Raw genomic sequence first — 23,474 nt, 5'->3', positions numbered from 1 at the left:
GCTGGCAAGATTGGCCGCGGGTTCAACGCGGGGCGACGAGGCCGCGTCTTCGCCAGGGGAAATAACTTCTTAAAATATTGAAAGAAAGGCTTTCAGAAATTGTACATGGATTAAGGTTTCATTTATTAAAGAACTAAACAAACACGTGCCAGGCAGTTTTCCGGATTTCTAATGAGGGCGGAAAGGCTTGCTCCTCGAACGAAAACGTTGCGATATCTGAGCTCGACTCGGTTCGGCAGAAAACAAAGCGACGTGCTGAACTCTCGGTTCCGTGCCGTGATGGAATCGGGTCCAAAAACAAGGGATTTTATTTGTGTTTACTGTGCGGTGTTAAATGAAAACACTCCCTTCGACACGAAACTCCAAAGCTGGGGACTTCCTTAGGCCAGACAGCCCCTGCCGGCCCTGGCTGAGCCGAGGCTACACCCAACAGGGAACACCACCGGCCTCTGCAGGAAAATAACGATTTTACTTCTTACCCTGTGCTGCAGGCATTTCAAAAATGGTCTTTAAATGCTCCCTGGGAAGAAGATTTATTCCCTTTCCAAAGGAACCGCTCCCTGGATCCTTAAAAACTGGACTCAGTTTTAATGGTATTCATTAATTTCCCTTGGGAAAAATTTGAATTTCACACAGACCCGGGGCTTTGTTTTTGTAATAAAATATATGCGATTTTCAATTGGTTGCCTTTAATCTTTTTTTCTCCAAAGGCCTCAGCGGCATGTTTCTTATATCCTGCCTCCACTTGGATAATCCTGGTTTGGAAAAAATTAATTGTTCATTGTTTTTCTAGATAACCGGGTGCCGCTAAAGGTAATTTCCGTCTTATAGAGAGCCCTAATTAGAATCGCTTCTATTTCTGTGCTGTTTGTTCAAGGGTGTCTGTGACCGTCGTGCTAGGGACACTGTGCCGTACCGGCAACGGCCCCGGGTTGCCGTCGGGCCTCCCAGCTGGGGCACCGAGAGGGCAGCGATAAGCTGGGGTTGAACGCCAGGGCCCATTGGGCAGAGCGTCCCCAGCCGTGGCTGCAAGGCTGCCAAACGGAGAAAGGGCCACAGACAGCCTCGAAGGTGGCTGTGCTCACGTGCCTGTACATTGGTGTCTTGACAAGCCACGGCCAGCTTCTCCGCCGCCTCGGCCTTTCTCCGGGAATGGGATCGTGGCACGAGGGCCTCACGGCCCCGGCGTCGACAAAGCCCGCGTAGATATCCCCAGACCTGTCTCAGGAGGCGTCAGGGGACCGGGGAGATGGGCTAACGCTGTCACCCTTCCGCGTCAGCGCCCCCCAAGCACCAGCAGTGCGGGGAGCTCGGAGCCACTGACCACGTGAGGTGCCGTGGATGTGGTGTCGCCAGCTGATTCCAGTGATCCGTGAAGGGAAGGAAACCTTGCACACCTGTGCGTGTCAGGCCCTGCCCCGGGCCCTCCTGCCACGGGGCCTCGTTTCGGCCTCCCAATGACTGGCACGTCTGGAAGGAACGAAACCCTGCCACGCGTGGACGAGCCTTCACAGCACGGCGCTGGGCAAAAGGAGCCGGCTGTGAAATGCCACGTGGAGTACGAGTCCCCTTGCGGGAAATGTCCCACGCGGCCGATCTGCGGGAACACAAAGTAGGTGAGTGGTTTCCAGGGGCGGGTTCTAGGTGTTTCATGACCTCCAAGATGATTTCTTCTTTGATGCGCATCGCTGGGAAGTATTTTCTAACTCTCGAGCACACGGGGAGCTGTTTTTACATTAACTGCTTTTCAAACAGTGACTGGTGCAAGGACGGGCACGTGAGCCAGGCTGGTGATTTCACTGGCACGCAGGGACGGCAGCCTCGGAGCCGTCCACGGAGCCCATCTGTTCCCCTTGGGGGCAAGAGACGGTTTCACATGGCGTCTGCCACCTGCCTGAAGGAATCCTAACGGACACATCCGCCCTCTGCGTCCCCGGGCCCTCGTGGGAGACTGGCCGAGACCGTGAGAGGAACAGTCATCTATACTGATAACACGGCTCCACCTACGACCACGTCTCCCCAGAACCCGGAGGCTCTGCGGGACCCTTGCTCGGGCAGACCCTGGGGGCAGCAGGTTGGAGAGCCTCCCGCAGGTTCAAGGGTGGCCAGAAGCACCTCACCTCGAACGAGAGGCCCTCTGAGTCCCAAAGACTGGTGCGCACTGAGGCTGTTCCTCGCCCGGCATGGAGCAGCGGGATGGTACTTACTTAAGGATGGGAGAACAGGTGGTTAATAAGAAACGAGAGGGGCGCCTGGGTGGCTTGGTTGGTGGCTTGAGCGTCCGACTTCGGCTCAGGTCATGATCTCGCGGTCCGTGAGTTCAAGCCCCGCATCGGGCTCTGTGCTGACGGCTCAGAGCCTGGAGCCTGTTTCAGATTCTGTGTCTCCCTCTCTCTCTGCCCCTCCCCTGTTCATGCTCTGTCTCTCTCTGTCTCAAAAATAAATAAACGTTAAAAAATTTGAAAAATAATAATAAACGAGATAAATAATACATAAATATATAAATAAAGATAAAGTCATAGCTAACTTCATAAAGCTCCAGGGGATCTGTGCACACGATCCTCGCTCAATCCTAGGAGGCAGGCACAAGTGTCAGCTCCATTTTTAAGCTGAGAAACTGAGGCGGACAGGGAAAGTTGCTCAAAAGCACAAAGTGAGTAAGGGCCAAGGAGGCAGACTCTGCGGCCTGAGGTCTTACCCATTCCGGGGTCCTGAGCGTGGACAGTTCAGGACCTCGTGCCGGCAGGCTGCGGAGGGAGCAGAATCATCCTAACACAGAAAGTTTCACTAATGAATTGACCCTTTACAAAACTGGGCTCCACTTAAATACCCCTCCCAGTGTGGTTCCCGAACCCCTCTGTCTCCCCCAACTCTCTCTCACGCACACGCATGACGTTGAAAGTCCTGGGAACCCGGCTGTGAAGCTGTGGACGGACGGCACAAGTCAATTGCACAGTCAGTTGCAAATCTCAGGAACAACCCAAGATTCCAGAAAGCCCGTGAATGGGATACTAGGGGAGGTTCTGATGGCTCCCAGAGCTGCCAGAAAGTGCGGGAGGGCCTGGCAGTGCCCTGGAGGCTGCGACAGGACAGGACGGCACTCCAACAAGGAGTGACTTACGGAAGGATTAGGAGAGGCTCTTGGGGAAATTGAATGGGCCCCTGCACAGCACGGCAAACCAATCCTCTGCATAACAGAGCTGGGAACATCGCTACCAAGCAATTAGTTGATAAAATCAGGGCCCCGCCAAATCAACACCGATTCTTTGCTCGTTCTACACATTAATGTACAATTGCGTTCACAACCTAAAACTCCTTGAAGAGAAGACAAATTCAAGACATTTCCCACTTTCCCCATTTTTCAAGATAAATTCTCTTTTGCCCCATTATGGACCCTATTACTACTTGCTTCTCGTTTTAAGTGAACTCCCCTAAGGGACCTTTCTTTCCAGTTCAATTATGGCCTTAAACTGGAGAACAGTCAGCGGCAGGCAATGAGGTCATCACCCATTATCCTAGGTGCAGAAGTTCTGCCCACACGTCCACTTGGGCCACCAGGAAGCCCCTCCATTTACTTCATATGCAGTTCGTATCCAAGATCCAGACCAAAAAAACAGCCAACTGACGAGCACGTAAGCATTTGCTTAACAGCGTTAACACTTTGTTCCTCGACATCTTTTATAAAGGTGAGAACTTGGGAGTTGGGTCTTTCCCCCGCGGGGCAGGGGGGCGGGGGAGGATGTCAAACTTGTGTCCATTTGCCTACAGAGAGAGGCTGCATGAACAGGTGAATAACAGTGAATGGGTGAATGGACCTTTTGAAGGCTTCCCATGGCAAAGCAATGCCCCTGCAATTTGCTTTTGGGGTGTGCGTGGGTGAACGTGTATTTAAATTTAGACCCAACAAAAACACTCTCCTGAGAAACTGATATCCTCCCCCCTTTTGGAATATGGGAACCTTGAAAGTCAAAATCTTTCCCTCTGTGACCTGGCTGCAAGAAAGCTCAAAAACAGATTTCCTTTTGATTTTTATTTCTAGTTTGATAACGTTTTGTACACATGCTTTTTATTTTAAGCCACCAGAAGTTGTTTTCAAGGTGCATGCTTCATTTGACTTGACCTGGATTGTACAGGAGTCAACAAATCAGGAGAAAAAGGAAAGATTAGGGATGCTGACATTTCCTAGGGGACTCAGTGACGTGGGCCCACTAGACGGAGGGGACACGCTCCCTGACCCCGCCGGCAGGGCAATGGACAGGAAGTATGGGGTTCTGAAGAGACGTTAGTCCCCTGAGAAAAAGTCTCGAGGCTCAAATCGAATCAGTGCAGTACCGGTCAGTGCGCGACTCCCCCACCCTGCCAAGAAAACTTCCAGCTTGGGGAAAAAGAGGAGTGGCGGGGGCTCTCAGAGATCCTGGGGAGGGGCCAGAATTCATCCGGCCACAGGGGCCACATTGGTCCCTCCTCTTCCCCTATACCCGGGCATTCGAGCGCTGAGACCAGTACTCAAGGGTGATCCAGGCCTTACCGGCTCTCCGACCGCGGCCTCGGGTAAGGTCCCCGAAACAGAACAGCCTGCTTACGCGACAGGGATGACAGCGCTCTACCACGTGGCGCTAAGACTCCGGAGTTACCGCACAGGCAGCACTTAGCACAATGCCCGGCACCCACTGCGGCCTCATGGATGCTGGCCTAGGGGAGTGGGGGGCAGATGGGCCTATGATAGGCCGCCAGCATCCCCGGAGGGCTGGGGACCCCCTGAGAGTGGGGTGGAGGGTCCGCTCCATCCCCGGAGACCGCCCCCGCTGAACACCGCCCCCCCCACCGCTGAACACCCTCCCGACCCCGCCGACCCCCCCCCCCCGCCCCCACAGACCGCCCCGAGCCCCGCCGACCGCCTCCGCGGCGCCCCCACCCTGACCCGGGCCTCGCCGAGGGGCCTCCGCGCCGCCCCGCCCGGCCAGGGTCAGCAGGACGCCCCGGCTCGGGACTGGGACGCCCGCGGGCCACACTCGGAGCCCTTGACGGCCCGCTCTCGGCGTCGGCTCCTCTCCCACAGCCCCCCCCCCCCCCCGCCCCCGGCCGCCACGCGGGTCCCGCAGCCCACAGCCAGGCGAGCCCCGACCGCCGAGCCGCAGGGCTCCCCCGGGACGGCCGAGGACGCGCAGCCGGAGCCCCGCAGGCCGAGGGCCGCGGGTGGGGGCCGCAGCCCCCTGCCCCGAACACGCGGCCCCTCTCGGGAGCGCGGAACCCGGCGGCTCCGGGACCCGCAGGGAGGCCCGCGCGGGACCGGAAGCCCGCAGCCGCACTTCCGGCGGGCGCGCGGGGGCGAGCGGGCGGCCGCCCCTCCCCCCCCCCCCCCCCCCCCCCCGTCGGCCGCGGGCGTCACTTCCGGGCGCGGCGCGGTGAGCGCGGGCGGCACGGCGGGTGGGACGGGTCGGCGGGAGCGCGGTCCCCTGCTCGAGCCCGGGAGCGGCGCCGGTCCTCGCCCGCCGCCTGCCCGTGTGCGTCTGCGGGCGGCGCCCCGGCTCCAAGGGAAGCCGGTGGCCGCGCGGACCCTCACCTGCCAGGGCGCGTGCGCGCGGCCGTCGGCGCGCCGCGGGGACGCGGTCTGATTCACTTATCCGTTCTAACGTAGAAGTGCCCCGGAGGAGACCCCGCCATGGAAGGCAAACCTCTGCTGATGTCCCGACAGAGGACGGAAGTGGTGTGCGGGGTCCCCACCCAGGTGGTGTGCACGGCCTTCAGCAGTCACATCCTGGTGCTGGTGACCCAGTTCGGGAAGATGGGCACCCTGGTCTCCCTGGAACCCAGCGACGTGGCCGGTGACATCGGCAAGCCGGTGCTCACCACTAGAGTCCTTCTGGGGCAGGACGAGGTATAGTGGCCGGGAAGGGGTCCCCACGCTGGGCGCGGGGGGTGGGGGAGAGGGGACCGCGTCTGTGGCTCCGTTTTGTCAGTAGGCAAGTCCCCCTTACCCCCCTTACCCCCAGCAGCGACAGCCTTTCCTGGTGCCTGTGCTTGGTGGCTGCCTTTCCCAGCCCGTCGGGACTTAATCCAGCAGACAAGCAGAGACACTGATTTTGTAGTGAGGGTGCCTCGCCTTCATCTTGATCCTGTCACCGCGGCCTGGAGGAGCGAGTGGCTGTTCCTCTTCGGTCTGAAAGATGGCCTGGCAGATTGGACAGACCCCTGCCCCCTAGCCCGGCAGACTCGTCTTTTGGGAGTCCTAGATTAGAGACAGCCAGCAGGGACCCGGGCATCAGAAGGCACCGAGAAAATAAGTATAATGGTGCGTGTTTAGCATTTTGTGTAGGACCGGAATGTTCTGGAGCCTCCTCGAACCCTGAACTGCTGCCGCATCACACCGGGTGGGGGTCTGAGGCTGGTGCAGAAGCCAGGTGGGTTCCTACGGGCAAAGAAACTCGCGGTTCAGATGGTTTCTGTCGTTCCTTCACCAGCCTCTCATCCACGTCTTTGCAAAGAACCTGGTGACGTTTGTGTCTCAAGAAGCGGGAAACAGAGCGGTGCTCCTGGCCATGGCCATGAAGGACAGGAGTGTGGAGGGGCTGAAGGCCCTGAAGGAGGTGATCCAGGCCTGCCAGGTGTGGTGACCACGCCTGCTCCTCGGCGCGGCCAAAGGGAGACCCCGACACGCTCTCGATTCGGAGGCCCTCCCCTGGCCGGTCCGCAGGAGGAACTGTCTGGCCTGGGTCCCCGGAGCCAGAAGAAATACGCACACCTCAGGCGGACTCTTGGTTGGTTGGGTCGCTGAGTTACCCGCGGTCCGGTGGGAGCACAGCCGTGCAATGTGTCTTGGGGGGCTTGTGAATGGTTCTCAGCAGGGTCCGGGTAGTGGCATTTATTTGAGAGGCGAAAGAGGAGTCATCAGGTAAGAGTCCTGGTCCTCCACACGCGGGGGCAACTGTTGGAGGACGGCTGTTTCTAATAAAAATAAACGCGTACCCTAAGCGACTTCACCATCCTTCTTAGCAGTACTGAGAAGTTTCAGTCACATGGCGCGAGTTCGGTTCTGGGTGCGTCCGGCGGGAGGAAGCCTCGTTCGGCAGGAAACAGTGTAGTTCACGCTCTGCACACGCTCACCCCACTCCTCTTCCTCTGACTTCGCTGAGCGCGTTCGCGTTGCTGGGCAGCCATTAACTTCCCTTCCGCGAACACTCCCCGCGGTCCTGCTGGGCGGCAGTCGCTGCGAGGGTGTGGGGCACAGACCCCAGCCTCAGGAGCCGGGGAGCTGTTCATGTCACCCCACGGGCCTGGGGCCAGCCACGGTAGGGCCGCGGGCCGCCGAGTGCCCAGGGAGGGAATCCTGAATGCTGGGGGAAGGCTGCACAAAGGCCAGGAAACAGAAGTCCAGCATGGGAGGGCACGGCTGAGCCCGGGCCCCAGGGCCCCAGGGCGTTGGGGCTGGCAGAGCCCGAGGGTGGGGAGGGGGCCAATGGCAGGGGCCTCTGGTGCTGAATGCTGAGGCCTCTGAGGCCTCGGGGCTTGAGTCAGGCGGGTTTGCCTTTTGGAAATCATCCCAGGAAACACCTCCACAGGCAGGCGGAGCTACGGGGTAGGGCCTTTGTGCGGCTGGGCCTCTGGGAGGGCAGCCTGGGACCCGCAGGGCTCCCCTCGTCCCCCTCCGGCCACAAGGGCACGTCACTGGCCACACCAGAAGCTGGCAGGCTAGATGTTCTGCCATGTGAGTCTGTCCCACAAGCTAGAAGCCCGCGGGAGAGCGAGCGGGGGCTCAGGATCTGCAGGCGGAAACCAGCGGGGATCCCCGTGCGCCCAAGATGGCCTTCTGGGGTGGGGGGTGGGTTCTGAAACAGAGAGTCTTAACCTGAGAAACCCTCCAGGGCGGGCAGTGGAAAGATGGGACCGAAGCCTCTGGACCAGCGTGAGTTTGTTGAGGGTGGGGCAGAGGGAAACCTCGAGGGCTCTTTCCGTCGGCAGACGCTGCCCGTGCAGGGCACAGACTGGCCGAGGGAATCCGACCAGACTTCCTGGAGGCGGCACCGACTCCTAAGCGGGGAAGGCGCTTCACTCACCTGCTGCTACGGGGAGCCTGAGTGACCAAGGTCCCTCCGCCCCCTCCTGGTGCCTGCACCTGTCAGGGACACGGGGGGAACTGAGGCAGGCCCATCCCTGGGAGACACGGGACTCCTTTGTGGCCGGCTTTGCCCCCCTTCCTGGTCTCGGGCAGCCGTGTCCCCAGCCTGACCCCCAGAGCAGGAGCAGGGGCCTGGTGTCCTCAGGTCAGCACTTGGGACCAGTAGTTACCCCACGCCTGTCAGCGTCTGCCCTGTGAAGTCATGACTTGTCCCGTTTAACAAGCAGGGAACCTGAGGCTTGGGTAGGGTCCCGTCTGAGCCTGGGTTTCGGATCCGCAGCCTCTGGCTTTCTGTTTGGTCCCTAAATGCACAGCAACAGGACTCACACACGTGCTGCTTGGCACCGTGGCCAGGCTCTGGGGCCCACCCTTCTCAGCCCTCACTCAGCCTGGAGGGAGGTCGCCACCCTGGTCACCCACGTGTGCCAGAGGGGGAAACCGAGGCGGAGTCACGTGGCCGCCCTGAGACGAGGCAGGGGCGCGCTGGCGGACGAGGGCTGGGGACACGGGGCGGTGCCGGCCCTCGGCCGCCCGCCTGGACGGTGGACGTGTAATAGAAACCAGGCCCCCAGCACCTTCCTCAAGTTATCGACAGCGGCCCGAAGCTCGTAAGACACAGACTGACACTCGAGGCTCCCGGCCCGGAAGCCGCCCTGCCGTGCAAATGCAGGCACGTGACTCTGCCCTTTGCCGCGGCCGCGCCCTCCCGGCTGCGACGATTCTGGGGGAGAGGGACGCACTCGACAGAGACCGCGAAGCCTCGGTTTCCCCAGGCAGGGCTGTGTGCTCCGCGGATGTGGACGCGGGTGGCGCTTACCCAGCGGTCAGACTGCAGTTCGGCCTTGCAGTGATTTGTGGCCCCGCGTGAATCATGATCTTCGTTTCGGGCCAGTTTGCCAGCCCCTGCAGCCCAGACTGCCAGACGAGGCTCCTTTGTCAAGGCCGTGCCCTTGGTCGACAGGGCGCGATCTGGCCGGCCCAGCGCCACTGAGCTGCACGTGGAGACCCCCGGGCCCCTCCCTCGCACGCCCCCCCTGTTCCTTAGAGGACGTGGGGGCGTGGTTCCAGCTCCGAGCCAAGGGCCGGCAGGTGCCCTTGGGGGTCAAGAGAAGCCAGGGAGGGCGGCCGCTGTCTGCTGTCACCCCGAGCTGCTTATCCAGGGCTTTGACAGAGCCCCGGTCCCCCCTAAACCAGGTAGGACAACTAACCGGGGGAATCAGACGCCGCTCGCGGGACCGGCTCTTCCGTTAACGCCCTGCAGTGAAGTTGGAAACCAGGAGGGGGGCACTCGGGTAAGTGGCCAAGACGATGCCCGTGAAATCCGAGGGCCCTGAGTGCCCAGGGGACGACGGCAGGGAGGCGCTCTGCCCCGCGGTCTGCTAGTGCACGTCCCAACAGGAAGCACGCAGACGCGGTCGCGGGGGGTGAGGACTGGCTCGTGGGAAGCGAGGACGCATCAATCCCTGAGGTCTGTGACAGGATGGGAGGCCCCGAAGCCCCCGGGACGGGGTGCGGGGGGGGGGGCTTTCGGGGGGAAGCCCACGTCTGGGGACATTTTGATGGGGACCGTGTCTCCGTGGGCCCCAGGAAGCCCAGGCCAGGGGCCAGAGAGCCGGCGGCCGACAGTCTTAGGGGTCCACGTCTCTGGAGGAGGCGCGCTGGGACCCCTGCGCTGGGCTGCTCAGGGACAGGAGCCCATCCGTTGTGAAGGCAGGTGGGGACCCCGCGGGCCACCTCGATTCCTGGGCCTTGCGATCTGGCGGGCCAAAGTAGGGAGGCAGCTGGAAGGAGGGGAGGGGGAGAGACGCTGAGAGAAACAGGGGTCTCCGAGAGACCACAGGAAGTCCCAGGCCGCGCCGGCTCCCGGGCTGTGCAGGCCCCACGCTCAACCCGCACACGACCTGCAGGTGAAGCCAGTGGGACTGGGGCCACAGCATCGCCCCGTTTAACCCTCGCTGCACCAGAGGAGGTGGGCGTCAGACTCCCGCCCACACAGACTAGCGATGCAGCCACGGGGGTCAGTGGTCCCGACGAGATCCACACCCAGATGGCAGGGACCCAGAGGCCAGCTTGTGGCCCCCGCTGGACGGTGGCAGGGCAGGGCAGAGGGTGTGGCCCCGGGCGGCACCCCAGCAGGCAGGGCCGGTCCGGCAAGGTGGGCAGGCAGCAAGGAGGAGTTTTCTGGGTCCAGGGAAAGGCCAGGACTTCCCCAGAAGCGACAGCGTCTCAGACCGACCCTGGCTGCCGTGAGGAGGAACCGCGGAGGTCCGGAGGCCTCACCGTGGGGCCGGACATCCCGGCCACCCCTCCCCGGCCTGGGGCCCCGCCACCGAGCTGCTCGAGGGGCCCGGCCGGACAGCCGAAGGAGCCGCCATGGAGGTGAGCTGTGGGCCCCAGTTCACGGGAGGGGTGAGGGGTCCAGGCCGGGGTCCCATTCACTCCAGTGGGGCAGGGGCTCTCAGAGAAAAACAGCCACACCTTGAAATTCTGGGAGTCCCAGCGTCTGTGCCCCACTCCCTCTCCCCTCAAGAGGACAGGGCCCGGGCAGGCCCCAGAATGCCACCTGGTAGCCAGAAAGGGTCCTCAGGCCAGCACCCCAGCCCAGCCCCGCATAGAGACGGAGGAGGGCCTCCAGGTACACACCCAGGACAGCCAGCTACCTCTGGGGCAACGGGCAGGTACAGGCAGGCCCTGGGCACACACAGCTTCTCTCTGGGGACGGAGGCGGCACAGAGGAGGGGGCCGCCAGGGAATGCGCAGGAAGGACGGGGGAGCCCCAGAAGAAGGGAGGGAGGCCCCCAGATCCCACGCTGGGGTCCCCCGGGGCTGATTGGCCCAGATGACGAGAGAAGCCTACGGCAGGCGACCTGGCTGGCAGGACAGGAGGACTGAGACGGCCGTCCTGGGCTGTCTTGGGCTCCAGCGGCCTGTGGCCACCTCCAAGAGAAACAGGTGGCAGGGAGCCCGGGGCACGCGGGGGCTCCAAACACAGAGGGAACCGAGGTTCAGAGAGAACCAGAGTCTGCCCAAGGTCACGGACACAGAGAGCGGCGCATCAGGGTCCCACCCCGGTGCGTCTGACCCAGGGCCCTGGCCCAGGTCAGGAGCCAGCGTCCTGGAGCCTCCCTGCTCACCCAAGTGTGTAAGGGGGCCCGGAATGAGAGCTGGAAGGACCCGCCGCCCCCATCCCTCCGTGGCCCAGAGGGAGGGAAAAGCGACTCGGGGCCCCGGCTAGTAGGTCCCTTCCGCAGCCAAAGTGATAGGGCCACAGAGGCCCCACCGCTGCCCCACTTCTCCCAGCTCCCACACGAGTGGCTTAAAGGCCCGAGCGCCCAGGACCCTTGGCTGCCAGAGGCCCCAGTCCAGTCACCCCAGGCCCCAGGCCACGGTGGGTATTAGTTGAGTCAACGGCCGCGTGGGCTGTAAGAAAAGCTCGTGGCAAACCCTGTCTGCCACTCCCCGGGCGCCAGCAGGGGAGGGCCCCCGGGAGAGTCAGAGGACTCCGATGGGGCCGGCCTGGGGGGAGCGAGGTGTCTCGATGCCCCCACCGCCGTGCCCCAGCCCTGCCTCTGCCTGCCCAGGGGTGGGGGTGGGGGGCAGGGAAGGGGCTGCGAGCCTTCAGTGATGTCCCCAGGTGGCGGCCCGTCTGAGAAGGGGGCTGGCCTGGCAGGGCAGGTGAGGAAGGAGGTCCAGGGCCAGCAGGAAGGCCAAGGAGGCACGGGCCGTGGGTCATCAGCAGTGAAGGGCAGGTGTGGGGATGAGGGCTCCCAGGTCTCAGCCGCCCCACAGCCCAGCCAGGACCTGCCGGGAGTCCAGGCACCTGGTCACTGTAGACAGGGGTCAGAGGCCCCGGCTGCCCGGATCTGGGCAGGCAGGTCCGTCCTGTGACCGGCTCGGTCAGCGTCCAGCCCCAGGCAGGGAAATCAGGCCTGGCCGGCCCACCACCTCTCCTGAGTGTGCGTGGACCGTGACACCCGCGGCCAGGGGTGGGGCCACATTCAAACAGCCCCACGGGCAGCCAGGTGGCTGAGGAATCAGCCGTCCTGGCCCCCACGCCCCCAGGGCCGAACCCCAGCCCCCACCCGGCTCCTTCCCCTGCCGCCCTCCCACGCCCCACCCACCCAGGCTCCTTCTCTCCAGGGAGAGCCCTGGGGCCGGACCCTTTCCCTGAACTGAGAGCAGACCGAGGGGGGTTGTCCCAGGCCCCCACTGACGGCAGGTGTACGACAGGCCGTACCCCAAGGAGCGGCGGGAGAACTCGGACTCGTCCGCACAGATGAGAAAGCAAAGGCCCAGGGGGGTGAAGGTCTCTGCTATGGTGACAGCCCAGGGCATGGGCAGAACAAGGCCCCGAGGGCCGGGGCTGCCCCCTGAGCGACAGGTCAGGACCCGGAGAAGGAGGGGAGGGGATGGCCCCCACCTCGCAGGGTCCCAGGCTTCTAAAGGGCACGCATGGCTGGCGCTGGTAGGAAGGCAGCCATTTCCCAGAGTGTGCAGGAGGCCCTGGAGTGGGGACCCCTGGAGGCCTTCCTGGAGGCAGTGGCTGAACAAGAAAACTTGAGGGCAGACCTGGCCTCCGCCATCAGAGCAGGGGTGGCCTTGGGCAGAAGAGGATCCCGGACGCCTTGTCCCCACCTGCTGCTGTGCCCCACAGCGTTTCTGCCTTTGAGAAGGCGGCGCTTGGAAAGTCCCTCCGTCTGGGTCCAGGGTCCAGGCCTCGAGCCTCCCCAAAGCCAGGCCCTTCAGTGCCTTCCCAGAGGCCTGGGCCTGCTGACTCCAGCTAGGAAGTCCTTCTGACATCTAACCACAGTGCCCCTGCTGCATTCCCAGTCACTCCAGCAGCAGCCTGGGAAGGATGTAGGCCTGTTTCCCCGCCTGTAGCACGAGTGGGTTCCCCAGGCCCCTGCCAGCCCCGTCCATGTCCCAGACGCTGAGTCTTCTCCCTCGAGGGTCCCCAAGCTATTGTCACCAGGGGCGATGATGGGTGCTACCTCCAGAATTGCCCCATAAAGATGACAGCCACGTCCACGGCCGGCAGCACCACCCTGCACACAGCGACGGACGCTCCTGCGGGTCCCGGGGCACCGGCTGGGAGCTGGCATCGAGGGATCAGGGCACACCAGACTGCCTACCCCCCGTGTCCGGGGATGGGCACGGCAGCCCCTGTGCAGGGGGTGGGGGGGCAGCACAAAGCCAACAGGTGGACAGAAGTGCAGGTGGGATTTGAAGAGGAGACAGGACCGAGTGGGTGACATGCGAGCCCGCGGGACGAGGGGACGGCTGGGAGAAAGGTCGGTGTGGAAGGTTCCAGGCAGTGCTCAGAGGAGGCCCGCTGGGGGTGATGCGGAGTGGGGGACAGACTCAGGCAAGGCCTGTCCTCGGGGGGCTCCCCCGGGGCTGGTGTGTGCAGGGGTGGGGCCGCAGACACGCGGATGAACCTCTCTGAGCCCCCCACCCCTACATCTAAAAGGGAACGGTAATTCCAACAATTCAGCCCTTGACCCCATCGCCCAGGTCTGCGGGGAGCGTTAGGTGGCACAGAGGACACGGACGGGGTGTCCCCATCACGGGCACAGAGCAGGCACTTGGTCCTGGTACCCACGGCCGCAGCATGAACGCGTCTGCGACCAGAGCATGGCCCCGACCCCGACGCCCCCTCCAGAGACACAGCAGAGACAGCTGTTCCCCAGAGGGCCTCTGGGCTCAGGGTTGAGCCCAGGGCAGCAGAAGCCAGGCCCCCCAGCGAGCCCAGTGACCTGTCTGTCCCCCTCCACCCTTCCACCCTGGAGTGTTTCCAGCATACCTGTGGGGGACAGGGTGAGATTCTCACAACGCAAATTCACCCATCCTTGAAGCAAACCGTTTCACCGCATTGAGTGCAGCGGCCTGCCTACCTGGGTCCATAACTTTGTCATCGCCCCTCACGGAAACCCGTGGCCCCATGCAGCCCACGCCCACCCCACCCACCGAGACCCCTCCTGGCCGCCTGGGGCCCAGGCAGGAGCCACCTGACCGGCGGGCACAGGCAGGTGAGGGCACCTGGCGGCCTGTAGGATCCTGGGAGCCAGCTGCCGCCGGCCAAGATAGAATGTCAACCGCAGGGGGAGGGGACAGGCCTCAGCTCCTCCCACTCCTGCTGGGCCCCTCCCTGCAGGCAGCAGCTCAGGTGGGCTACCCTGAAGAGGAGGCTGAGGCCGCCCCTCCCCAAGCCCGATACGGCCTCCAGATAGCAGCCCTTCCCCACCCCCGTGGGCCTGCCACCAGGGCCACGTGGCCACACAAATGACCAGCCAGGCTTCCCTGGAGGCCGGGCCTCCGAGGGCCGGGCCTGAGCTTCCTGCCTGAGAGGTAGGCGCTGGGTCGCTACGGTGGGGCCGGAGGGAGGGGGAGAGGCCCGGGAAGGCCTGGATGGGAGAGGGGGAGGTGCGCGGTGCCCCAGCTGGCCGGCAAGCAGCTGGAGAACTGGCATCCGGGGCCGGCGAGCGGGCTCGGGGCGGAGAATGGCCCCGCAGCAAAGCTGGGCACCCCGACAGTCCGGCAGGTTCCGGGGAGCCGGTGGGTGCCGGGCCGAACTCCCCATCGGCTGCCGCGAGCAGTGCTGTCCGACTCCACCCCGGGCAGCCAGGGCAACGGGGGCTCCCCCACTTTCCCAGACACCTCCGGCCCCTAACATGTGGGGTCCCCGCAAACCCGAGCAGTGGAGGCGGGCACCACCCCAGGGAAGGAGGGCGTCCCGGGCCCAGGCCTTGGAGCCGAGTTCCTGTGCACGGAGCTGCCCAGGGCTGCCCGGGGTCAGGGGAGCGGGCCAGCCGGTCAGCCTCTGGCTCCGCCTGCAGCGACGGCTGCCCCCTCCCTGCCCCCGCTCCCTCCTCCCCGGGCTGCTCCCAGCTGCCTGGGCCCACCTTTGCCCTCGCTCCTCCCCGCATCCTCTCTCACCTTTGCAGATGACTAACGCCTCGGGGCTCCTGGGAACATGGCCACGGCCCAGCCCCGGGCCGGCTGTGCCCACCGTGCCCGCCGGGCCGCAGATGGACCGCATGGGGAACAGCTCCCAGGGCGCCTCCCGGCTCTTCCTCACCACCGCGCTGGCCCGCGGCATCTCGGGGGTCTTTGTGTGGACCGCCCTGGTGCTCACCTGCCACCAGGTAAACCCTCCCCTCTGCGTCTCCGGGTCCCCGCTCTCCGTGGGACGTGGTCCTGGCTGGCCCTGCTGGCATCTGGGACCTCCAGCCACGAGCTTGGGGCAGACATCAGAGGCGGCAGCAGGCCAGGGCACAGGGGCAGGGGAGGGGGCCTTGTCCAGAACGTGGCGTGTGGGAGCCAGGGATGGGAGGTCTGTGCCAGGGACAGAGCTGGGCTGGGAGGACAGGGCGTAGGGTGGCCGCCCCCTCAGATTCAGGGAAGCAGAGGAGCCCCCGGCCCCAGGCGGTGACAACCCCCGGCAGACAGGGCAGCCCCCCAGAGGGGGAATGGCCGCGCCCAGCAGCGAGGAAGAGCGGGCGCGGGCAGCAGGTCTTGGGCCTGAGCGCGGGGGCGGGGCAGTGGAGAACGGACATTCGGGGAGGCACCGGGGCGACAGCGAGGTGGGAGGCCAGGGAGCCGGCCGTCTAGGCAGAGGGCACTCAGGACGCAGAAGAGCGGAGTTTGGCTTTCAGCCTGGGGGGTGTGGGAGCCAGAGAAGGCGGTGGGGGGGGGGGGCTGGGGGGGGGGCAGTGCCGAGAGCAGAGCTGGCCTGCAGGGTAGTGCAGCCGGCACTGGGGGAGGAAACAACTGGCGGGGGCTCCGGGCCAGCAGGCAGGGGGGTGGGTGGCCCAGAGGCCTCCAAAGCACGGAGGGGTGAGCAGACTCCCACCTCGATGAGAGCTGCCTGCTGTGTGGCCTCAAATCACCACAATGCATGATAGACACAAGGGTGTGATGGGGGCCAGTGGAGCACAGTGCAGCTGAGAGCGGCAGGGGCCATCAGAGAGGACAGCCTGGAGGAGGCAGTGTTTGCACCGCCCCTGGACAGGTAGACCGCACAGGCGGGTGGTGCCTACTCCTCAGTGGAGGAACGGTGTGGGGTCTTGGGGAGGCTGTGATTTATAGAGCAGAGAGCAGCAGAGTCCTGGGTCCGGGTGTCCGGGTCTCGGCTTCCCCGTCTGCGTAACCCTAACCTTCTGCAGCGCTGGCGACTGTGTGTGTGTGTGTGTGTGTGTGTGTGTGTGTGCACGTGCGCGCGCGCGCTTGCTTCCTGGGCCCCCACCGCCTAGACAGGGAAGTCAGGGACCCCCCCTCCCCACCATGGAACGCAGCTCCCGTCCCCGCCCACACTGCCAGGCCCCCGGAGCTCAAGGGCAGCTAGACTCTGCCCTTCCAGAGCCCAGAAGGACAGAGCGAGACGCAGCCTCTCGCTTTAAAGACGGGAAGGCAAGGCCGGAGAACACGGGGAGTACTTGCCAAGGCCACCCAGCCGGGCAGCGCCAGCACCGGGCAGAATCCACGGCTCCTACTGGCTGGTCATGCCGGGCCCCTCCCACTGCACCAGCTGGGAGTGAGGGACTGATAAGGAGCCTGTCCCCCGCCCCCGCCACTCCCTGCGGGGTCCGCATGGGGCTCCACACACAGCCTCCCCGTCAACCGCCCTCTCTCCGCCTGGCACTCAACGGCACCTCCTCTGGGAAGCCTTCCAGAGGTGCTGTGGGACCACAGCCAGCCCTGTATACCCAGCGCCCTGGTGCATCTTCCTCGTTAAGACCCCGTCACTGGTTTTTCACGTCCTCACAGACGACGTGGAAAATCAGGAAAGGTTTATCGATAAACGGTGATCACCTGTATCTTCCTACCGTCGTGGAAAGACAGGGATCTTTCCTTTTGGGTCTGCCCTGCGTTTCCAAGGCGTGCGGGGCCGTCCTTGGTTTGTCTTCTGGTGTTTACTCGGCACCTGCTGGAGCACGTCCCCGCGTGGGCATCTCGGGACGCCCCCTCCGCTGGCTGTGTGGGGCTGCTCTGGGGCAGCCTGGCCCCTCGGCCGCGTATCCGCTCCGAGGGACAAATCCCGGAAACGGGTCAGGGCCCCGGCCCCGGCGACGGCCCGCCACGCTGAAATGCCAAACTGCCCGCCCAGGGGCCACGGACGGCCCCTCCCCCAGGGAAGTTCTCCTTGGACGAGTGAACACACGAGTGCGTGCGTGCGTGCGCGTGTCCGCTGAGAAGGGGCCGCCGCGCCCGGCGAAGTCCTCGCTGCTGCCTCCCACCGCCCCTCTGGCCCGTCGTGCCCACGCCTCCCTGGCTCTGTCCGCCCAGATCTACCTGCACCTGCGCTCCTACACGGTCCCCAACGAGCAGCGCTACATCATTCGCCTGCTCTTCATCGTGCCCATCTACGCCTTCGACTCCTGGCTCAGCCTCCTCCTCCTGGGGGGCCACCAGCACTACGTCTACTTCGCCTCTGTGCGTGACTGCTATGAAGGTGAGCGCCCCCTGGCTCCGGGGAGGGCCCGAGGGACGCACAGCCGGCTCCGGAACCCCACCCTCCGGGGCCGGGAACCCCACCCTAGGGGGCGGGGAACGGCTCCGTCCAGCCCGGTCCAGCCCTGCGGGAACCAGACGCCTGAGCCTGACGGTCAGGATTCGGGATGCGAGGGCGGGGTCCAGGCCCTGGGTGGGGCATCGCTGCCTCAGTGACCGATGAGGGCTCCGCCCGCCCCGGGGTCACCGGGGATGGCGTGGGCTCCCAAAGCTGAGTGAGGGTCCTGGGCGTGGGCACACAGGGGGTCAGAAAGCCCTCCTGCAGCCGGGCGTCCCCGGGGAGCCCAGGCTCACTGCCGCCCACCCTGCCCTGCCCCTCTGCAGCCTTTGTCATTTACAGCTTCCTGAGCCTCTGTTTCCAGTACCTGGGGGGCGAGAGCGCCATCATGGCCGAGATTCGGGGGAAGCCCATCCGGTAAGCCTCTCGCCCCGGAGCCCACGGGGGTCCCTCCACGCCCAGGGCAGCAGGGAGGGTCTGGGGACACGTCCTCCCGGAGCTCTGCTTCAGGGACTGGTCACCCCAGGTCAAGCTGCATCTACGGCACCTGCTGTCTCCAGGGCATGTCCTACTCCATCGGCTTCCTTCGCTTCTGCAAGCAGGTGAGTGGGGGTCTTGCCTGCCTCTGCCCTCCCCTCCCAGCCACCGCCCTGAGCGCCCCCACGCTCCCCTCCCCCACCCAGGCCACACTGCAGTTCTGCATCGTGAAGCCCATCATGGCCGTGGTCACCATTGTCCTGCAGGCGTTCGGCAAATACCACGATGGGGACTTCAAGTAAGGCCAGGCCGATGTGCCTGCGGGGAGGGGGCGGGCCCGGCCTGGTGGGGGCACCGTGCTGGGCGGAGGCAGGCAGGGCCTGGGGGAGGGCTCAGCCCAGGGCCAAGTCCCCATGTGAACGGACAGGCCTCGCCCTCCTCTCGGGAACCCGCCAGGGCAAGGCCGTAGCAGGCAGACCCATGTGTGCCAAGGACCCCAGGACCTCACAGCCTGCAGCCGGCCCACCCGGAGGAGAACGAGGCGGGGGGGGGTTAAGACATTCAGGCGCGGGGCGCCGCCGGGGACCTCCCTGGTACCAGGAGCCCTGTGCCAGGTCCACGCCCACGCCAGCCCGTGCACACGCACAGGCACACACAGACCCAGCTCGCACGCACGTGTCCACACCCACGCCAGCCCATGCACACGCACGGACCCAGCTCACATGCTTATGCGCACACAACACTGACTTGTGCACGTGAACACACACCCACAGGTCACACCAACATGCACACACATGTTCACATACACCCACCCGTGTGTCCACGAGGTAGAGGCCCGCTCCCGCAGGCCATGCCCAGGTGGACAGAGGAAGAGAGACACAGGGTTTCACAGGGAGAAAGGCTACCTCCTCACTGCTGTGGGGGGCACCCCAGCTCCCTCGCTGTTGCCCTTGGGTACTGTCCGCCCGCCACGCAGGGAAGGTCCAGGTCTGGGTTACTGTCGGTGCCCAGGCTGGAGCGCATGGGCCAGTGATAACGGCCGAGACTGTGGGGAGGGCACGGGGCAGGGTCCTGCCCTGACCCCCGACCCCTGCTCTGGCCCCAGCATCCACAGCGGCTACCTCTACATCACCCTGGTCTACAACGTCTCTGTCAGCCTGGCCCTCTACGCCCTGTTCCTTTTCTACTTGGCCACGAGGGAGCTCCTGCAGCCCTTCGAGCCTGTCCTCAAGTTCTTCACCATCAAGGCCGTCATCTTCCTCTCTTTCTGGCAGGGTGGGTGGGCTGTTGGGGCAGGGGCTGGAGCCCAGAGCCTGTCCCAACCCCATCTCCGCCCCGGTTCCCCGGGTGCCCTTAGGCCTGGCCTCAGTCTCTCTGGTTGTAGCACAGGTCAGTACGACCGCTCCCTCAGCCAGAAGCCACACAGCCCCTGGTGCAGGGGAAATGTCGAGTCCCTGTCCAGTAGGTCTGGCCTGTGGTGGATGGAACGGACAGGCAGAGGCCCTGGGCCAGGCTGGGGACACTCCCAGACCCCACTCTGCAGAGGCGGGGGTGGGGGTGGGGGGGTAAGTGTCAGGCGGGCCCCAGCTCTGGGACCAGGGAGGTCAGGGCAGACGCTTGGGGAGCGCCCAGATGGCCACCGTGCTGAGACCCTGGCTTTGGAGGCACCCCTCCCCGTGAACGTCAGCCACCCCCCAACCCCCACCGTGGGACAGGACCACACGGATGGGAGGTCCCAGGGCCTGACCCTCGTCCCCTCTGCAGATCCCGCTGAGCTCACAAGGCCCGTGTAGGGCGGGTGCCTGAGCGGCTGTCACCACCCCCCAGGGATGCTGCTGGCCATCCTGGAGAAGTGCGGGGTCATCCCTGAGGCCCAGGTCATCGACGGGAGCAAGGTAGGGGCCGGCACGCTGGCCGCGGGCTACCAGAACTTCATCATCTGCATCGAGATGCTGTTTGCCTCCATCGCCCTGCGCTACGCCTTCACCGTCCAGGTCTATGCCGAGAAGGAGAGCTCGCCAGGTACGCGGGCCCCACGGGGGGTGGGGGTGTGCCGAGGGCCTGCGGACGGGCCCAGGCAGCCCCGCCTGCCTCTGGCCGCACCACATCTCTGTCCCGCCCTCCTGCACGGGCCCAGGGGATGTCAGCAACACGGACAGGGAGACAGCCCCATCGGAGGCTAGACGGGTGCGGCGTCTGCTTCTGGCCCAGGGGCAGCGAGGTGCACGGCTCCGAGCTAGGGGTGAAATGGCTGGACGGGACGTCTGGGCCCCAGGGCCCCGGGCATCCCTAGCGAACGACGCTCAGCGGCAGAGATGGCCTGCGGCCCCTCCAGCAGCCTAAAGTGACAAGCGTGAAGGGCTCACTGTAGGCCAGAGAGAAGACAGGAGCCAGCCTGGGCGGCTTCCCCCTGTGGCCCCTGGGGAGTCCCGGCTGGGACAGTCCCAGGGTAGAGGAGCCAGGCTGGGATTCAGAGGTCCTGAAGTGCCCCCTACTGGCCGAGCCCGGGGCCTGGGGATGCCAGACCCCAGCCCTGGGCAGCCCCGAGGCCGGTGGGGGCAGGGCCGTGTCCCCAGGGCCCAGGCCCCGGATGGGGGGCGGCTGGGGGGTGGGGGGAACAGCTCCAGAGCGCCCTGGCCCCACCCACGTGCTGTCTGCCCCCAGCCCCCGAGGCACCCATGCACAGCATCTCCAGCGGCCTCAAGGAGACCATGAGCCCACAGGACATCGTGCAGGACGCTGTCCACAACTTCTCACCCGCCTATCAGCACTACACCCAGCAGGCCACTCACGAGGCCCCGAGCCCTGGTGCCCACCCCAGTGTGGCCGGAGGCTCTGGCGGCCTCAGGAAGAGTCGCAACGTGGAGAAGAGAATGCTGATCCCCGCAGAGGACCTGTAGGAGGGCCACGGGGGTCCCCGGCCGCCTGCCTGGACCAGGCTGCCCAGGCCTCTGGGAAAGCACAGGGCCCCTCACCCTCTTGCCAAAGGTGAAGCCCCTCCTGGGAGCCCTGGTGCCAGGCCGGCGGCACCACTTCCCGGCCTTCCTCCCGCCAGCAGGCCCGTGGCCCCAGGAGAGGGCGCCTGAGTTTATCTGACGAACCAGGAACCCACCGGGCTCACCTGGCCGTCATGGGGCTGTCGTGAGGCAGGCACTGGCAGGGCAGGGGCGGATGGACGGACCTCACTCTGGGCCCTGGGAGAGCGAGGCAGCCCCACCCTGAGGACGCCGGAGCTGTAGGCGCTACGGGCCGGTGGGGGCAGGGGACTGGGCTGGGCAGAGGTGCTTTGCACCCCCTCCAGCCCTGGGGATTCCTGAAAAGCCCCCACCCGGGGAAGGCGTGCCTGATGAGCTCTGGGAGGCGCCCAGGGCCACCTGCACAGAACCTTCACCCTGGGCAGCCCGCGAAGCGTGTGGGGCTCCTGGGGGCATCACCTATTTATACATAAACAGCCTGCGTTTTCTAGTGACTCCCGTGGCCTCTGTTCCTGCAGGGTCGGCACCCGGTGGGTGGTCACGGGAGCCCCACTGTGCTAAGTCTGGGTGTCGGGGCAAGTGTCCCGGGCGACGCTCAGAGCAGGGCAAAGAGCTCACGCATGGACAGAGAGCCCTGCCCTGTGGCTCGGAGAGACCCAGGGTCGTGCTCACCTTCCTCCATAAGATGGGCCTCCTGCCAGCCCCGCCCTCGGTGGGTGGATGAAGGCCACGGACGCAAGCCCGGAGAGGGCACGGGGCGCAGACCTGGAGCCTGCCTTCCTTCGTCCTTCTCTCTTCCTGTGCGCCAGGCCAGCACCCCGAGAGACACAGGCCCTGCCTTCCAGAAGCTGTGACATGCCCGAGCGGCCTGGGAAACATGAAAGAGGGGCCAGAAGCAGCCAGCGGGGTGGGGAGGCCTCCGGGAAGGCCTGCGTCTGGGAGGGGGTGTGGGCAGGGGCCCGCAGGTGCGGGGAGCCAGGGCCGCCGGCAGGGCAAGAGCGGCCTGGTGGGCGCCACCCAGTGACAACTTCCCGACCCGTCACCGGGGAAAGAGGGAAAGGCGCTGAGGGTCCAGAGACCCCGCAGGGCAGGAGTCAACTACCAGCATGGGCTCACCCCGAGGCCTCCTTGCTCCCTAGGCCTGGAGACACAGGACTCAAGGCCACAGCCTCTCCAAGGGCCCGGATGGGCTGCCCGACAAGATAGGCCAGGCTGCCTCCCGGAGCGAGGCCCCCACCCGCCTTATCATGCCCTCTGCAGTTGGCGGACCAGAGTCCGCCCAGCTCGGGCCCCACAGGCTGCAGTCAGCAGGTTTGGGGACAGACGTGGCGCCTCCTGCAGAGACCTGTGGACCACGGCTGGAGGCTGTCTGGAGGAGGCGAGACACGGTGCCAGCCCCACCATGAGCGAAGGAGGGGGCTGCCCTAGAGGCCCGTGCCCGGGAAGGGCCACCCCTTTAGGGCCCAAGGTGCCTAAGGCTATGTGCACAGGGTAAGTGGGCCAAGACCCCCTTCAAAAGACCAGACGCACTGCGGGCTCCTGGCTGCAGGGGCGCCCTCGGGCCAGGCCTGTGCACTGGGGGCAGCCTGGTCAGCTTGGCACTTTGGGGTGAGGGGAGACCACGTTTACCGAGCACCCACTGTGGGACCCGGCCTACGCTTAGTCCTCACGACAGCCGCAGGGAAGGTGACGAAGGCCCAGAGAGGTTAAGCCACTTGCCTGAGGTCAGAGCCGGCAGGAGGCAGACCAGCTTCCCAAAGGCCAGCTCTCCCACCTGTCCAGCCCCTACAGACACCTCTGCCCAGACCAGACCCCGCTTCTCCTGGACACCCACAGGGGAGCACAGAGCCTCAAGGTCAAAGCCGCTGCAACCCCCTCACTGGCCTCGTCTGCCAGGGGGGAGCTTGGGTGCTCTGGAGGAGGAGCGGAAGGAGGCACATCTCACCACCTAGGACAGCAGGGCCGGCTTCCGGTTCTGGGCCCCACCGCACAGGGCCAGGAGCGGCCGGCTTATCTAACTTATCCTGGCCTCCGTGCTCTTATGTGGGAAATGACCCCGACAATCCAACACCAAGGAGGCAGGCTGGAGACGTGGGTGGCCAGGGCGGGGCAAAGGGGTACCTCTTACTTCCCAGGGGCCCGGAACAGGGCTGGGGTCCATGCCTCCCCAGCTCATACCCACAAGCTTGCTGCCAGCTGCGGTCACCTGGCCGCCCCAGGGCTCTCGCAGGAGGCACAGGCCGGGCTTCGGGGGCGTCTGGCTTAGCCGTGGGCCATGGTGACCCCATCGTGCTGGCACACTCGGCCCCCTGCCGAGTTCACAGAAGGGAGCGCTCGGCTAGAAAGGGGAGGGAACGGGCCCTCCGTCACTCAGAGGTTAAAGCCAAGGCGCTGAAGC

The 23,474-nt window shown here is 64.9% G+C and overlaps 2 protein-coding genes across 8 annotated transcripts; both read left to right on the top strand.

Moving 5' to 3' along the window:
* The first annotated feature begins 4,402 nt into the window (after nucleotides 1-4,402).
* PSMG3 (proteasome assembly chaperone 3) lies at nucleotides 4,403-6,980 on the top strand. Of its 2 annotated transcripts, none has more exons than XM_081791661.1 (3): nucleotides 4,403-4,551; nucleotides 5,639-5,878; nucleotides 6,462-6,980. In XM_081791661.1, the coding sequence occupies exons 2-3, from the start codon at nucleotides 5,663-5,665 to the stop codon at nucleotides 6,612-6,614; spliced, it is 369 nt and encodes a 122-aa protein (XP_081647787.1). In that variant the 5' UTR covers nucleotides 4,403-4,551; nucleotides 5,639-5,662; the 3' UTR covers nucleotides 6,615-6,980. The 2 variants fall into 2 exon arrangements, with proteins under 2 accessions (XP_081647787.1, XP_081647788.1); XM_081791662.1 differs by lacking the exon at nucleotides 4,403-4,551 and adding an exon at nucleotides 5,356-5,405.
* Nucleotides 6,981-9,137: 2,157 nt separating this feature from the next.
* Nucleotides 9,138-21,570, top strand: TMEM184A (transmembrane protein 184A). Of its 6 annotated transcripts, XM_081791657.1 has the most exons (10): nucleotides 9,156-9,408; nucleotides 10,308-10,495; nucleotides 15,061-15,261; nucleotides 17,402-17,567; nucleotides 17,951-18,041; nucleotides 18,151-18,226; nucleotides 18,308-18,399; nucleotides 19,207-19,376; nucleotides 19,929-20,123; nucleotides 20,766-21,570. In XM_081791657.1, the coding sequence occupies exons 2-10, from the start codon at nucleotides 10,490-10,492 to the stop codon at nucleotides 20,999-21,001; spliced, it is 1,233 nt and encodes a 410-aa protein (XP_081647783.1). In that variant the 5' UTR covers nucleotides 9,156-9,408; nucleotides 10,308-10,489; the 3' UTR covers nucleotides 21,002-21,570. The 6 variants fall into 6 exon arrangements, with proteins under 6 accessions (XP_081647786.1, XP_081647783.1, XP_081647782.1 ...); XM_081791660.1 differs by lacking the exon at nucleotides 10,308-10,495 and having other exon boundaries at nucleotides 9,138-9,408; XM_081791656.1 differs by lacking the exon at nucleotides 9,156-9,408 and having other exon boundaries at nucleotides 10,025-10,495.
* The last annotated feature ends 1,904 nt before the right edge of the window (nucleotides 21,571-23,474 follow it).

The sequence above is a fragment of the Panthera onca genome, chromosome E3 (assembly GCF_046562875.1).
Source record: "Panthera onca isolate mPanOnc1 chromosome E3, mPanOnc1 haplotype 2, whole genome shotgun sequence".
NCBI lineage: Eukaryota > Metazoa > Chordata > Mammalia > Carnivora > Felidae > Panthera > Panthera onca.
The sequence above is the reverse complement of the archived record's forward strand: the minus strand, read 5'-3'. Positions and strand labels throughout refer to the sequence as shown.

Excerpts from the sequence above, each read along its gene's own strand:
- PSMG3 (XM_081791661.1), top strand. The coding sequence starts at position 5,663 with ATGGAAGGCAAACCTCTGCTGATGTCCCGACAGAGGACGGAAGTGGTG. Across the intron at positions 5,879-6,461 it reads TCCTTCTGGGGCAGGACGAG|CCTCTCATCCACGTCTTTGC; the intron begins GTATAGTGGCCG and ends TTCCTTCACCAG.
- TMEM184A (XM_081791655.1), top strand. The coding sequence starts at position 14,617 with ATGGCCCCGCAGCAAAGCTGGGCACCCCGACAGTCCGGCAGGTTCCGG. Across the intron at positions 15,262-17,401 it reads TGGTGCTCACCTGCCACCAG|ATCTACCTGCACCTGCGCTC; the intron begins GTAAACCCTCCC and ends CTGTCCGCCCAG. Across the intron at positions 20,124-20,765 it reads CGAGAAGGAGAGCTCGCCAG|CCCCCGAGGCACCCATGCAC; the intron begins GTACGCGGGCCC and ends GTCTGCCCCCAG.